This window comes from Peromyscus californicus, unplaced genomic scaffold (assembly GCF_007827085.1).
Source record: "Peromyscus californicus insignis strain IS unplaced genomic scaffold, ASM782708v3 Scaffold_13__1_contigs__length_99412109, whole genome shotgun sequence".
Lineage (NCBI taxonomy): Eukaryota > Metazoa > Chordata > Mammalia > Rodentia > Cricetidae > Peromyscus > Peromyscus californicus.
In genome coordinates this window covers 66,472,722-66,489,798 of record NW_026294424.1, presented here as the reverse complement: position 1 = coordinate 66,489,798, position 17,077 = coordinate 66,472,722, and the positions used below count along the sequence as shown (strand labels likewise).

The 17,077-nt window shown below is 39.7% G+C and overlaps 1 protein-coding gene across 2 annotated transcripts in view; it reads right to left on the bottom strand.

Moving 5' to 3' along the window:
- Slain2 (SLAIN motif family member 2) overlaps positions 1-17,077 on the bottom strand; it is a 56,171-nt gene that overhangs the window by 15,441 nt on the left and 23,653 nt on the right. For both annotated transcript variants that reach the window (XM_052735109.1, XM_052735110.1), the window contains exons 3-6: positions 12,767-12,931; positions 5,169-5,330; positions 2,589-2,948; positions 1,918-2,055 (exon numbers count right to left, since the gene is read on the bottom strand). In XM_052735109.1, coding sequence (XP_052591069.1) covers positions 1,918-2,055; positions 2,589-2,948; positions 5,169-5,330; positions 12,767-12,931 — 825 coding nt within the window. The remainder of the gene's footprint in view (positions 1-1,917; positions 2,056-2,588; positions 2,949-5,168; positions 5,331-12,766; positions 12,932-17,077) is intronic.

Here is a 17,077-nt window from a genome sequence, read left to right as displayed (position 1 = left end):
TTGTTTATGCTGCATGTGTCTCTGTAACACTTACCAATCTCACTACTTTCTTTCCATTAAATTATCCTCAACACTCTTGTTTGAGTGTCTGATATTTGCTGGGGTATTCATTTTCTTGGTTAAGAACTCACATGGTTTTACTGGGTACTTCTGCAGGCTCATTGCTGCTTTTGTTAATGCTCTATAAAAAGCTGCTCGGTTTTAAGTTTAAGGTTCCAGTGCTATTTCACCCCCCCCAATCTCATCATTTTTAATGTACAATACTGAACTGTTTAAGGCTTTTAAGGAATCTATGTCATGCTAGAGTAGAAATGCCTTGTCACAATACTTCTTGTCACAAAATAAAGGCAAACATTACAACTAAAGATTAAAAAAAAATTACCTCTAGGAAGAAAGACCTGTCACATTCCTTGGTTAGTATTTTGGTGACTGGCCACCAAAAATAAATTTACAGTCAGCGTGCAGCTGGGTCTCACTCTGTAGACCAGGCTGGCTTTGAACTCACAGATCTGCCTACTCTGCCTCCTGAGTGCTGGGGTTAAAGGCATAAATTACCAGGCCAGGCCTCAAATTCATTTATTCTATTTGAGTTCAGATTTAACTCAATAGTTAATTCCCCAAATAATTTAAATAAAGAAATGTTAATCAATTCTTAAAAAAAATGATAGTTTTGGTAATTTATTACCTCAAATTTTACCTATATTACAAGTCAAATTAGAAATATGGATTAATATGACATCTACACTGATTAAATATTATACTGTTTACAAATACATCCCTGGCAGACAGAGATTAATCAAATGAAAACTAAAAATTTTATATGAACAGATGCAGGTGTTAAGTGAGACTATACAAATCCTTATAAAATACTTCCATTTTGCAAAGAAGTTCACAAGTTCAGTGTTGTTATAGATTTAATAGACTGTATTATTGGACAACTAATTACTTTTATTATGATATGGCCTAAAATATGTAATAATAAACTTTAACGTTTTACTTCTGTGGCATTGGGGATAAAATCCAGGGTCTCATACATGATCATCACGTACTATCACTGAGCTATTCCTCCAGCTCTAAAAAGTCTAAAAGGGGAGATTTTCAAAGAAAATCTATTTTATAATATACATACGTGGATAGCAACTGCTTACTTCTAGAATAAAAGCAAAGCTTATCCTCTTTAAAGACAGACTTTAAAAATTTTTATTCAATCTTTATTTGTAATAAATGCTTGACTTTTTACTTTGTGACAAGAATTATGTCAAATAAATACAGGCATTTCTATGGTAACACAACACATGCATTCCTTAGGAGCCTTAAATTATACAGTATCATATACTGAAAATGATGATCTTAACTGAGAGGACCTTTAATCCCATATGTGGGGGGCAGAGACAGGAGGATCACTGTGAATTCAAGGCTAGCCTGGTCTACATTGTGAGTTCCAGGACAGCCAGGGCTATACAGAGAAATCCTGTTTCAAAACTAAAAACCAGAAAACAAAACAAAACAAAGATGATCTTTGGTGATCAGAAGTAGAAACCACAGTGAGTGTCATGTAATTATAACAAAACTGGTTAGAATTAAATATTTTACAGAGACAATTTTTACATTTTATCACAATATTATCTCTTTAGTTTTACTGTTCTTTATTTAAAAATCTGTATTTAGTCCCTGGCAGGCAGGAGGGAGTGCTGCATCCACCAAGGTGCAGGCATAGAGGTTAGACGCCACATTTCCTTTTCTACTACGTGAGCTCCAGGTAGCGAACTCAGGTTGCTGGCTTGCCAACAAGTGCCTTTACCGGCTGAGCCACCTTGCTGGCCATACAGAATATACTGCAGCAATGGCTTAACCGCCACCCAGCACAGAATGCGGTCGGTTCTCTGACTTCTATTTCAGAGGGAAGGAGGTACTCACTGGCTGAGGCCTGAGGCTGCATCCGAGGCACCCCTCCATTTGGCACTTGGAAACTGGAATCACTTCTGCTGCTTCTCACCGAGTCAGCTTGTGAGCTTGATGTCCGGGACAGGTTTGGAAGACTGCGTCGGAGTTTTTCTACAACAGTGGGATTTGAAATGAATGATAGTAACAAAAACAAAAAACAAAAAACCATTCTTTCAGATATGAAATATAATTTGAAGTAAAATGATATATTTAAACATTTCTTTCTGTATACTGTATAAGTAACAGGAAATATTAAAAAAGAAAAAAAGAAAAGGAAAGAAAGAACTAAAGAAAAAGAAAGAGAAAACAATCTAACTTAGACAGAGGCTATAAATGGATGAAATAAAAGCACCCTTAAAGAAACTATAAATTATATAATCAAGTCTAAAGAAATAAAGTCTACTCCATGAGTGAAATAAAACAAATCCCTTAAGAATTTCCATGTCCACTTGGCCCTGTAGTCTGGCTTGGGAATCACATTAGTAACTGACAGATACTTAGTTTCCTAAAGTGAAATTTACTTTCTCCTCATGTTTGCATTAATAAAATGGTGAACATGACTAACATTTAGAAAAACTGGGGAAGAATGCATTCTTTTCACACTAACACATGGACACCTCATTCCCCAAACTCTCCTGTCTTACCTTCATTTTTAACATTGCTTGTCTGTAAATCTGTGGGATGGCCTTGGAGGGAAAGGCGAGGTTGCTGCAAACGGCTAATCATAGGCTGTGGGGATACTCTACTGTATTCTATTCCCCGGGCAGGAGAGCGTGAGCGAGGTGAATTGCGAGGCGACTGCTTAGGAGACGGTCGGGGTGAATTGCGTGGCGATGGAGAAAACCTGCTCACAGCAGGGTATACGGCATGGTGCACACTATCATCTTCATCGTCCAAGCTCTGTGCATCCAGCTCTTGATCACTAAAAGTGCCCCGCCTTGTAGAATTGCAAGATGAACCAGAGCTGCGCCGAGAGGTGGTGGCTGCATATTCTTGCCGGAGACCTAGCAACAATGAATGCATTATTTATTTCTTTGATTGTATTTTCAAACATTTAAATTTTTAAAAAATTAAGTAAATGATTACCTCAACTTAAAGTTTTCTCAAAGGTACAAAGACAAGTTCCTTTTCTACTTCTAGACATCCTTCTATGTGAAGATGCATAAACTACATCTCAAAGTTATTTTAAAACTAAATAAAAATGTACTATTTGTTTAATTTCAAGATTTCTTTAATCTAGAGTCTGAGTAACAAGGTAAAGCCATAAATTAAAACAAACAAACAAACACCCAGTTCTACTTTACACACAGAAACCCAAACGTGGGCTGAAGGAACACGGGGGAGAACTACTATGTAGGCAGTGAACAGAATATATTAGTTAGCAAACAAACCTTTAGACTGAAGTTATAGTGGCGGTGTGGAGGAATCTAAATACATCTTCAGCAAGTCCTGCTAGCTACGGGCATCCACTAAAAGGGACCTTACAGTCAGAATCAGTCCGTTATGTCACTTCTTTATGCACAGAAACTGCTATCAAAGGGGCGAGAACTAGGGCATCTTTTAAGGCCACAAATCCCTGGAGAGTAGTTCAGTGAAGAGCACACAGAGGTGAATCTCCACGGACTACAAAATAAAGAAGAAGTAACCCTTCCAAATTCTTAGAACTTCTAGGTTCATGTGGCCCTGTAGGTCTGAGAAGCACAGTGGTAACTGAGTTACTTACTGTCCAGCTACAGCAAAGAGCAATAAGAGAAGCCATCAAGCAATAGAGAGCATTGTTTTAGAAATGGAAGTCAGAGCCCAATGCCTCCTCTCCAGTAATGCAGGAGAGCTTTAAGCAAGTCACAATTGCACAGGATTTCGATTTCTCACTGTAAAAACTAAGACACTTGACCACGTATACAACTGACCAATTAACTGCTATATACAAATCTTAGAAGAGCCATGCTGTAAAAATAAAACCACAGCTTTAAAAAAGGAGGGCAAGAAGTTGTTTTCAAGTAGGTATCATGTATGTTTTGGTATCAACTTTTTATTTACTAGGAAAATAAATATTCAGGTGTATGAATGGCTTAGAAATAATTATTAAAGGACAATAAAGTTAACATTCTTACTATCTGTTACCAAAACACAGCATCAAGGCTACAGTAAATAGCTTGCTGAGCTCTCCACAGAAGTCAGCATCCAAAGTAAAAGCTGAGTTTATTCTACACTGTGGAATCAGGCAGCATTCTCTTTAAGAGGCTGTCCTTTCCAGCCTCTTACTGACTCCACCTTTAACTTAATGAGGAGAGACAGAAAATCAAAGAAGAAAGTTGTGTCACGCCACTAGTGTTTAGGTGAGTCAAGGCAGCACGAAGCTCTTCCTTTTTCCAGGGGAGGCCATACTAAAGTGGAATGATTCAGTGGATGAAGAAACATTCTGCAGTTTCCTAAAAGCTACAGCTTGATAAAACTTACAACATATTTTACAAGACATCATGCATCCAGGTACAACCAAAAGCTCTTCAAGTATTAGCCACTGTTAGATTCTGACACAGAACTCACTGAGAGGTTGCTGGGATCATATATGGTTCAGTGTGTTGCAAGAATAGCACCACCACCACCTTCTGCATTCAAAGACAGCCAGGGCACACATCCTCAATAAGTATGAAAATTTTTTGTCTATGTATACTTTGGGGGTGCCAGAGGCAACAAAGACATTAGATATCATAGGAGTTTGGGGCTCTTACAGTACTTAGGCAGATATAGAGTGTAACTATGATATTACAATTTTGGGGAAGAGTAGTAAACAAAAAGGTTCAAAGGCTTCCTAGGGGGCCATTACAAACGCACTAAAAGCTACAGAGTAACAGAGTAGTAATAATGACAAGGATGAGAATTTACAACCTGTCCGGGTACAAACACCATTCACAGAAGCCATAGTAACAGAGTAATAATGACAAGGATGAGAATTTACAACCTGTCCGGGTACAAACACCATTCACAGAAGCCAAGCCTCATAAGCCCTTCTTTGTCCTTTTTACAGCAAAGCTGTCTTATATAAAATAAAATTTGAAAGCAAATACGTATGTGGCATTATTCTCTGAAATATCTACTTCAATATTTATACTTTCACCATCTTACTATTTTTCATGACACTTTAAAATACATATAATAAATTTAATATGTACAACAAACTTGTATAGTAACAAAAAATCTCAATTTTAATAATTAAAACTTACTTTCTTCCTGCATCCGGGCTAGAATCTGCACATCAGTTACATCATTTAGCTTATAGTTGGATCCAATTGAATCTTCATCTAATTCTGAAGCACTTAACTCACTATCTATAGAGGATTGAGGGCTGAGTGGAGGATTTCTATCTGATGAACTTTTGAAGTTACCTTTAGAAAAAGGAGAACACATCAAACCTTGGTAAGAGAAAAACTGAGTTAAACATCTGTTCCAAGTAGCCAAATAATTCCACCCTTTGATTCAGTTCCATTTACACGTACAAAACTCTCAAAACTGAAATTAGAAACTGACCTCATTAGGGAGAAAAAGAGATATAGAGACTCCTTTACATACTATGTCACAAATACAAAACATCTTTTAAGTATAACTTACCTCATTTCCCCCAAAACTATTATACAGCTTTCAGCCAGTGCCTGCAAAGCAGCTGATTCGGGAGCTATAGGTAGGTCAGCGGTCCTCACCTTTCCTAAGGCTGTGACCCTTTAATACAGTGCCTCATGCTGTGGTGACCCCAACCAGAACACTATTTCTGTTGCTCCTTCATAACTGCAATTTTGCTACTGTTATGAACTGTAATGTAAACATCCATGTTTTCAGACGGTCTTAGGAGACCCCCATGAAAGGGGGGTTAACCTATAGGTTAAGAACTGTTGCCCAAAGGGGTCATATAATCTACAGGTTGAGAACCACTGAGCTAGAGGCTTTCATCTTTTTACAAGATACTCAGGGAAACCATTCTGTAAGTAAATGATGTAGTGCTTTCTCCTTTCAAATTCAGTCATTAGCACCATAATCTTCTCCTTGAAGAAAAAATTTACTTTTTTTTTTTTTTTTTTTTTGGTTTTTTTGAGACAGGGTTTCTCTGTGTAGCTTTGCGCCTTTCCTGGAACTCACTTGGTAGCCCAGGCTGGCCTCGAACTCACAGCGATCCGCCTGGCTCTGCCTCCCGAGTGCTGGGATTAAAGGCGTGCGCCACCACCGCCCGGCCTACTTTTCTTAAAAAACAAAACTAATTTGAGAAAAGCAGATATCTTGCCGGGCAGTGGTGGCACAAGCCTTTAATCCCAGCACTTGGGAGGCAGAGCCAGGCGGATCTCTGTGAGTTTGAGGCCAGCCTGGGCTACAGAGCGAGATCCAGGACAGGCACCAAAACTATACAGAGAAACCGTGTCTCAACACCCCCCCCCCCAAAAAAAAAGTAGATTTCTTAGACATTTGAGAACCAGGCAAAAAAAGAACACTAGGTCAATTTGTCCTACATGATGTCATGCTTGCCAAATTAGAAAGGAGAATCCAGAATGTTCTGACATTTGATAGTGAAGTGCAATAGATGGCGTTTTAAAAAGTACTCTCTCACCTAGACCAAGAGGAGGAGAAGAAACTGTGCAGGGACAAGGAATGCACACCGGCAAGCACCTAGTGTGTTTCTCAGGGACACTTTCATGGTGACCCGTCTCTGAAGAAATGAGAAAGGCTCAACACTCTCCTCACTACGATGTCTAATACAGACTGATTTAGAACATGCTGCCAGTTTGTAGCTTAAAAAAAAAAAATCTGCTACTTACTCATTTATTTATTTATATTTTATGTGCATTGCTGTTTTGTCTTCATGTATGTCCAGGTAAGGGTGCTGGGTTCCCTGGAACTGGAGTTACAGACAGCTGTGAGCTGATATGTGGGTGCTGGGAATTGAACAGAGGTCCTCTAGAAGAGCAGTCTTAACTGCTGAGCCATCTCTCCAGCCCTGTAGCTTTTTTTTTAAAGACAGGGTTCTACTTTCTATGTTCTTGAACTTACTATGTAGCCTAGGCTAACAAACTATCAATCCTCCTGCCTCAGCCTCCCAAGTGCTAGGACTACAGTCCATCCAGTTTTCCAAATTTTTCACTATTGTAGTCAACTCCCCACAGGCACAGCTCCAGACCCACCTGAGATCCCTCTGTCCAAGAACCACTTTTCCTTTCTTATCCCCCATCGTTACCCTTCTGTCTGCAGCAACCTCCACACCCACGGGCCTACTTCCAGATCAGTGACCTACTTTCTAGAGAGCCACCATCGACCCTCCTTTCCTTACCCATCCTTCTCTCTGCCTGCTGCCACTTCTACACCCATAGTTCCAGACCCATGGTTTGGAGACCATCTTTGCAAGGTCAATTAAACAGCTCATCCATCACCTTTACCTAACCTAGCTCAAATCACACATTTCCTACACTGGCCCAATCTAAGGAAGGCCAGATTATCACATCAGACACAAAAACAAAGAAGGAAGTCCACATGCTCAACTCAAACTGCAAATACAAAAACATGAATGGGCAAGACATGTCTTCCTTCAAACCCACTAAAGCTATGGAAGTGTTCTCTAATGAGAGCTTCCTAGGTGAATTCCAAAACACAGAATTTAAAAGGATAATCATAAACTTTATCAAAGGATTAGAATTTTAAAGGCACAAACACTTCATTGACCTCCAAGAGATTAACAATAACAGAAGAAAATAAATGCATGGCTGTATGAAATGACAAAGATAATTCAGGATTTGAAAACTGAACTCAACAAAGATAGAAGCATTAAAGAGAACACAAGCTAAAATGAAGATGAAATTGAAAAATTCAGTATTCCAATTAGAAAACTCTGGAAAGCCTTACAAATAGATGAATCAGTCAGAAGATAGATATCAGGACTTAAAGAGGATCTAGATGAAATAAGCAAAGAACATGAAAAAAATTATACAAGCACAGTAAAAGAACATTCAGGAAATGTGGTCATCAAAAGACCAAACCTTTGAATTATAGGCATAGATGAGGGAGGAGAATCTCAGAGTCAATGACATAAACCAGATTTAACAAGCTCATAGAGGAGAACTTTCCAAAACTAAGGAAAGACATAGCCATACAAAGATAGGGAGCATATAGAATCCTAATTAGATAAAACTTAAAACAACAGCAACAACAAAAAACTCCATGGCATAAATAACTCCTTACTGAATGATGAGTGGGTCAAAGGAAAAAAATAATCAAGAAAGAAATCAAAATATTCCTGGAACTAAATGAAAATGAAAACACAATGCAACAAAAGCTCTGTGACACATTAAAAGCAGTCCTATGAGGCAAGTTATAGCCTTTAAGTGTCTACTTTAAAGATACATGTCTTAATAATATAACCTAAAAAACTGTGAAACCAACTCAAACCCAGGAGATGGCAAGAAATAATAAAAATCCAAGGAAACGATACATAGGATCAATTCATCTAAGAGCTGGTTCTTTCAGAAGACATATCAAGGCCCCCTTGGTCCAACTACTCAGAGAGAAGAGAAAGAGGGAGTGAGAAGGAGGGGGGGAGAGAGAGAGAAGACGGAGGGAGGACGGAGGGAAAAGGAGGAGTCAAATGAACAGAATCAAAAATGAACAAGGAAATATTATGACATCAAAGAAATACAGATTATTATAAGGGAATAATTTGAAAACATGCACTTCATTAAGTTGGAAAATCTGAAGGAAATGGATGAATTCCTTGATTCACCTAAACTACCAAAGTTAAACCAAGAAGAGATCAACAACTTAAACAGACTCATAAGACAGGAGGAGATTGCAATAGTAATAAAGTGCTTTCCAACTAAAAATAAGTCCAGGTCCAGATGAAGTCACATCAGAACCAGATGAAGTCACATTAGAATTCTACAAAACAGTCAAAGAACTACAATGAATACTTCTTAAATTATTATTAATATTACTATTTTGTTTTTTCAAGACAGGGTTCCTCTGTGTAGCTTTTAGAGCCTGTCCTGGAACTCACTGTGTAGACCAGACTGACCTTGAACTCACAGAGATCTGCTTTCTTCTGCCTCTCAAGTGCTGGGATTAAAGGCATGCACCACCACCCCTGACAAAGTATTACTACATATATATATATATATGTAGAAGAATCACTCCAAACTTGTTCTATAAAGACTGTATTACTCTAATACTCAAACCAGGAAAGATACAACAAAAACCAGGAAGTACAGACTAATCAATATCCCTGATGAACACAGATGCAAAACTCAATAAAATATTAGTAAACCAAATATAGACACATACCAAGAAGGTCATCACCATGATCATGTTGGTTTTATCCAGAAATTCAAGGATGGCTCAACATACATAATCATAAGTCATATAAATGAACTGAAAGGCAAAAATCACATGATCATCTCAATCGATGCAAAAAAGGCCTTAGACAAAATCTAATATGCTTTCATGAAGAAAGTCCTAGAAAACGTAGGATTGATAGGGGCATACCTCCTAAATAAGGGATATATATGCCAAGCCTGAAGCCAACATTATCACAAATAGAGACACACTTAAGTAATCCCATCAAAATCAGGAATGAGACAGGGCTGTTCACTTATCCTCACTCCTTCTCAATAGAGTGGTGGAAACACTAGCCAGAGCAGTAAGGCAAGAGAAGGAAATTAAAGTGATATAAATAAGAAAAGAAGTTAAATATCCCTATTTGCAGATAATGTGATACTATGTATTAAGAGATCCCAAAAAATTCAACCAGAAAACTTCTACAATCAACAATTTCAGCAAAGAGACAAGGTACAAAATCAATATACAAAAAGCAGTAGCCATTCTATACACCAACAACAAACATATTAAGAATGGTCGTGGACACACTCCCATTAAAGTATCTTGGAATAAACCTAACCAAGGAGGTGACAGACTTCCACAATAAAAAACTTCAAATCTATGAATAAAATTGAGAAAGCCACTAGAAAATGGAAAGACACTGTGTTCATGAATCACTAAAATTAATATGGTGGAAACAGCTATCCTAACTAAAAGTAATTTACAGATCCAATAATACAATCCTAATCAAAATACCCACAACATTCTTCACAGAAATAGGAAACCATCCTAAAATTCATATGGAGCCAGAGAAGACCCCAGACAGCCAAAGCAATCATTAACAAAAAGAATAATACTGAATGGGTTGCCATTCCAGACTTCAAGATGCAGTACAGAGCTATAATAAAAACAATAAAAACAATATGGTACAAACCAGATGTGCATACCAACAGAATAGAATAGAAGACACGTAGTACATGTAACTACAGCCATCTGATATTTGACAAAGAGGAACACACATACACCGGAGAAAAGACAGCATCTTTTCACAACTGATGCTGGGAAAACAAGAAGTCCACACACAGAAGAATGAAATTAGAACTGTATCTATCATCCCACCTAAAAATTAGCTTGAAGTAGATCAAAGACCTCAATTTGAAACCTGAAATACTAAAACTGCTAGAAGAAACCATAGGCGATACCCTACAAGATATAAGTGTAGGAAAGAACTTTCTGTATAGGACCCTTTTGTCTAGCAATTAAGGCCAACAATTGACAAGCAAGACCTTATAAAACTAAAAAAGTAGGCTTGGCATTGTGACACATGCCTTTAATCCCAGTTCTCAGAAGGCAGAAACAAGTGGATCTCCGTGAGTTCAAGGGCTGGTCTAAATAGTGAGGTCCAGGATAGCCAGGACTACATAGAGAGCCTGTTTCAAAAAACAAAAACAAGCCAACAAACCTCAACAAAAGAAACTAGAAAGCTTCTGCACAGCTAAGAAAGAGCAAGTGAAGAACCCCCTAGAATGGGGGAGAATCTTTGCCAGCCATACATAATAGAAGACTAAATATCCAGGATATACAAAGAACTCAAAAATCAGAACGAAGGAAACAAATGATCCAATTAAAACATGGGCTAGGCATCTGAACAGAGTGTTCACAATTGAAGGAATCAAAATATATCAAAAAGTGTTCATTATCCTTAGCAATTAGGGAAAGACAAGTTTGAGATTTTGTCTTACCCCATTCAGAATGACTAAGAGCAACAAAACTTGTAACAAATACCGGCAAGATTGTGGAGAAAGAGGATTCCTCATTCACTGTTGGTGGGAATATAAACTTGTGGGTGCAGCCACTTTGAAAATCAGTATGGAGAATCTTCAAAAAGCTAAAAATAAATCTATCATATGATCCAGCCATATCACTGCTTGGCCTATGCCCAAAGGACTTAACATCTTACTCTGCAGAAACTTGCTCAGCCATGTTCTTTGCTGCCCTATGCCCAAGAGCCAGGAAATGAAACAACCTAAATGTCCTTCAACTGATGAATGAGTAATGAAAATGTGGTACATATATACAATGGAATACTATACAGCTGTAAAAAAAAAAGAAATTTGAAGGTAAATATATGGTCCTAGAAAAGATCACATTGAGTGAGGCAACTCAGACTCTGAAAGACAAATGCCACATTTTCTCCTCTGCCATTCCTAGCTCCAAATCTTCAGATGTGAATATATAAACCTGGAGTCACTGAAAAAACAGCCAAGTATAAGGGAACCATGGGTAGGGGAAGATCTAAGATGGGAATGACTGATGACAAAGTGGGAAATAGGAAAATGGGGAGGAGGGGCTCCACTGGGAATGGGGAGGGACATCAACTCCAAAGAAAGAGGAGGGCAGTCAACACCAAGGTTCTTTGATCACCTCAAAAATCCTATTCCCTTATATTCATCTACAATTATATGTACATATAACGTATGTATATGTATATACATATATAGAGATAGACAGGATAGCTGAAAGGAAGTTATGCCATGTGGGCTAACAATGCTCCCCGACAGGAACCAATGACTAACAAAAACCCAGTACCAGGTACAAGAAACTTCCATTCAAATGGTTGCTCAGGGTATTTCAAGTGACTCCCAAAACAATATCGACTACTGCTGTTGCCCTTGGTTGCCTCTTCGAGGTTAAAGGTCAGCCCCTATTGCTCTACACCACCGAGGGGCAGCAGAGTCTGTAAACTAGCACAAGGGGCCAGCAGGCAGGTGGGTTTCTGGAGCTCATCGGCCAGAGCCTGTCTCAAAACTAAGGTGGAAAATGAAAGAAGAGACACCTGATGTCAACCTGTGGACTCCCCATGCAGTGCACACACATGCACACACCCACAGTTATACAGCACACTCACAAGTTATCAAAGAAGGCAAGAAGAGTGACGTGATGAGTTAGAGAAGACTAAGCTACCCAAGAGAAGTGTCAGTAGCAGGAGACCAGGACAGACGCCCAGGCCACAGCAGTCTGTCCTCCTCACACCTAGTACAGCACCTATCGCTCTGGGCACAAATGTGCCATATGCACATTAATCATATTAAACCATATGCTGGGACTGAACTGTAGTACCAATGCTTACTATAACTCTTAAAAACAGGTCTGTAGATTTTACAACCCCATCAGGCAGTAAATAAGGTTTTATTGGTTAAAGGAATCAAGTTTATGGTCCTGTTTAATTTAACCAGATTTTAAATACTAATTTTAAAAACAGATTTAGGTACACCCTCAAAGAAAATGACATGCAGACAATGCACAGCCACTGACTTGGCTTTTGTACCCTTAGTACTCAGTACAGGAACTAGCATAAAACAGTCAGTCCATCTAAGAGTTTCTCTTACTGCTTCAGGGTTTCCTAAGTAAAATGAACCTAACCCTGTGATGAATTGTTCTTTCTGAGACAGGACCATTAGGTAAAACCACTCCTTACCTGAATTTCCAGGAAGTATAAGCTGCTTGACTATAGGAGGTCGCACTGGTGTTGAGGATGGAGAGTTGAAGCCGCTGCTGTAAGGGCTACTGGCATTTGGGCTATAAGGACTTGTATAACTCATAGAGTTGAAAGGGTTATTGTATAAATTTTGCCTCTTGAGAGCTGCATTAATGAAAAGGAAGACAATCAAATTTAGTAACCAGGAAAAGGTGACCATTTCAGAAAGTTTTCGGACACGATGTACCCATTAAATCGTCTTTTACATCACTATGTTCATGTCCGTAGATTAGTGCTGCTGTCAGCTTTGTAGAGAACCTTTGCACAGTAGGCAGCAGTAACTAGACTTGTAACCAGTCCAAATGCTGACAATAAGTGACTGTTGAGAGCTAAGGCACAAATGGGACATCGATATCACCCCTCCAGAGCTTAGGGGTCATGGCAGAAGGGGTGGGAAGAACGTAAGAGCTGGAAGCAGGGGGATGTGCAAGTGCTGGCTCCCGTGCATAACAGGGCTGCTGTACTCTTGAACTCAGTGCAGCTCTGACTGTCTATATGAGCTCTGCATGAGATTCAGCTGTCAACACCCTGTCAAGGACAGAAGAGAGGTTCAGGGGACCACCGGGGACCCCACCGCTCCTAGGGGATTCTATGCAGTTTATAGGTGATAGGGGATGCTAAGACATTGTTCCTCAGTGATAGCTACTAGTAAGGTACCCACACTCCTGTCAACAAATACAATGAATCTCATTGGCAAACACACACACACACACACACACACAGCTATGAAGTGGGGCTAGTTAGGAAGGGAAAGAGGACTGGCAGGAGGGGAGGAGGGTCTCTACAAATTCAAGACCAGCCTGGTCTTACAGTTTGGGTCTAAGACACCAAGAAATCATATACAAGCAAAATCAGTCCTTAAATGGACAGTTCTTCCTTCCATCCAGTGTTTTGAATATTACAAACATAAGCTAATAGTAGAGAACACACAGACAAGGGCTGGGGAGAGGGAGATCTTTAAAATGTAGCATGAGCTAAAGGAATGAGTAGCCTACAGTGCTAAAGAACAGGAAGAAGCAGCTTAGGGAAAAGTAGCTGGTGCCGGTGTGATAATCCTAGCACTTCAGAAGCGAAGGCAGGTGGATGTTTTATGATGTTAAGGACAGCCTGGTCTACATAGTGAGTTCCAGGTCAGCCAGGACTACAGAGAGAGTCTCTCTCTCTCTCTCTCTCTCTCTCTCTCTCTCACACACACACACACACACACACACACACACACACACACACACACAGACACACAGAAGATGTTATGGAAGTCCTGAAATACCATGCCCAGAAGCCTGAATCAAAATATTCGGTAGCAATGCTAAAGCTTCAGGGATTATCTTGAGGAGAGAGCACTGTGTTCCAAACATATCAGAGGAAAGGTGATAGAAAATCAGAATGAACGAAAGAGAAAGGGACAGACATTAAAAACTGGAAAGATTACTACAGAAAAACAAATTAGACGGCTGAAGCTCTGGTTTGCCTACTGACAGAACAGTGATTTGGGAGGAAGAATAAACATCTCTGGGTCCTTTCCCTGTCTAACAGACCATGTGAATGTATACTTAGTCTCTGTGAGACACCACATTTTGTACGTATTTGTTATGTACTACTATGCAGCATGATGACAGAAATGTCAATCTGAGCTAATCCACAACTGCTAATTTTCAAAATTAAATTTTGAGTTGTCCTCTGAGCTTTAATTTGAACACTTCCCCATGGGTATGACCAATGTATCCTAGAGTCCACATACCAAATCCAACTCATGATCTTCCTGCTAAAATCAATTTCTCCTAGGGGAACTACGGGAGGTCCTTCTTCTAAACTGGTGTGGTGGTTTGAATGAGAATGGCCTCTATATATTCAAACGTTTGACTACTTGGTCCCCAGTTAGTGAAACTGTTTGGGAAAGATTAGGAGGTGAAGCCTTGCTGGAGGAGTTGTGTCACTGGGGGTGGGCTTTGAGGTCTCAAAAGCCCACACCATTCCAGTTATCTGCCCATACCATTTCAGTTATCAATCTTTCTACCTCAACCTTTCAGATAAGATGTGAGCTCTCAGCTACTGCTCCAGGGCCATGCCTGCCTGCTGCCGTGCTCCCATCAGAATGGTCATGGACTCACTAACGCTCTGAACTGTAAGCAAGCTTCTAATGAAACACTTTTATAAGTTGCCTTGGTCATGGCACCTCTCCACAGCAATAGGGAAGTAACTGAGACAATGTCCTGCCACACAAATGGGAAACCTAAAAATCACTACCGATGCTTTCTTCTCTTTTATTTCTTCATATCTCATTTATCCCTTTTATTACTCATAACTTCCCCCTATGATGCTAAATATATTCTGACTTTATACATAGTTCTTACCTTATAAACCCCTCCCAGCCCAAGCAATAGAAATCAGAATTTCTTTTCTTCCAGGTCAGTCTCAGAAACTAACATTCCCTTCCTTCCCTTTCTGTCTTGGAGGTGGCTATAAAGATTTTTTTTTAACCTACCTTATCTTATAGATTAAGACCCCTATTTCAGAAGGGGTCTTTGCTGGCTTCCCTAGTGAGTTTATCATACCCTTTCCGCACAATCTTATTTTGACACAGCTGTCCATGCTTCAATCAGGCTTTTGCAATTAAGTCTCCACTAAAAACTCAAAGGAGAAGCTGGGAGATGATGGCTTGGTAGATAAAGGGTTTGCCGTGCAAGTACGAGAGCCAGAGTCTGGATCCCTAAGCATCCATGTAAATGTCAGGCACTCCAGGACTAAGCTATGATGGATGCGGGAAGTCTCATTTCACTGTAGCCCAGGCTTGTTTAGAACTTGATACATAATCCAGGATGGCTTTGAACTCGGACTTCCTATTCAGCACATACTAGAATTGCAGACACTTACCACCCACCTCCCAGCTCTCTTAGTCTTTAACCCTTGTTATAATAAAATAAAGAATCCTTCATTCAAAATTGCTGTTTTTGAGATAGAGCAGCTTTGCTCTCATCCCACAAGTCTAAGTTGGTAGTTCGTAACCAGCAAATGTTCCCTCTGTTTTAAACCAAGAACTGGAGAATCGTAGGCTGCAAGCCAAATCCAGGCCACTCCCTCTTTGAAAATCAAATTGTACTCAAACATAGTCCTGCCCACTCATTCATATATTGTCCACAGCTGCCTGGGTGCAGTGTGTGTGTGTGTGTGTGTGTGTGTGTGTGTGTGTGTGTGTGTGTGTGTTCTATGTGGACACATGTGCCAGTGCATGTGTAGAAGGCTAACAAGGATAGGGGTGTCCTATCACTTTCTGCCTTATTCCCTTGAGATGGGGTCTCTCACTGAACCTGACACTATGCTGGCAGTCAGCAGACCCCAGAAATCTCCTTTCTCCATCTCACAGCTCTGACTTCAGGCACATGCATGGTATGCTCGACTTTTTCAAGAACTGGGTGGGGATCTCAACTCAAGTCTTCATGCTTGCTGCAGAACACTGGCTTATCTCCCCATCCTCCTAGAATACTCTTATGAATGTCTAATAATATCATCTGAGTAAAATTTAGTTATTTCACACTGTCTACAGATTTATAACAACCTATTTCACTTGATCACAGATGGAATATAATGGAAATCAAGTTCCAGAGTATAATTCTAAAGGAACTCATACTGAGCCAAAACCTTTTTGAAACTCACATACAGGCTATTTGTTTTTTCAAAGGGGCTTCTTTACAAAGATGAAAAGACTCAGGTTCTGCAGCTCTCTAGTTACTTACTTAAGTCATTTGCACAGAATAGCCATTACTTACAGCATGCCAAGTTTACCTAGTCTTCCTCTGCGCTCGGGACCATTTCAGCCTCAACGCTAACCAAAGAACACACACGTCTATAAGGGCAAATCAGACATTTTAACCACACAGCTGTAATGCAAATACAGACTAAAAACAAGTGAGCTCCAGGCTGCAGGGATGGCTCAGTGGTTAGGAAGAGCACTTGCTGCTCTTGCAGAGAACCCTGGTTCTGTTCCTAGCACCCACATGGTGGCTCATAACCACTTGTAATTTGAGTTCCAGATGATCTGATGTCCTTTTCTGGTCTCTGTGGGCTCTATACAACATACACACAGATTATTTCTTTAAATTTTAAGTGTCTACAAGCACAAGAACCTGAGTTCAGACCCCCAGCACTCACATAAAAACCTGAGCACAGCAATACACATTTGTAAACCCAGTGCTGGAACAGGTGGAGAAAGGTAGATCCTTAGAGCTCCATGACCAGCCAACATAGCTGCATCAG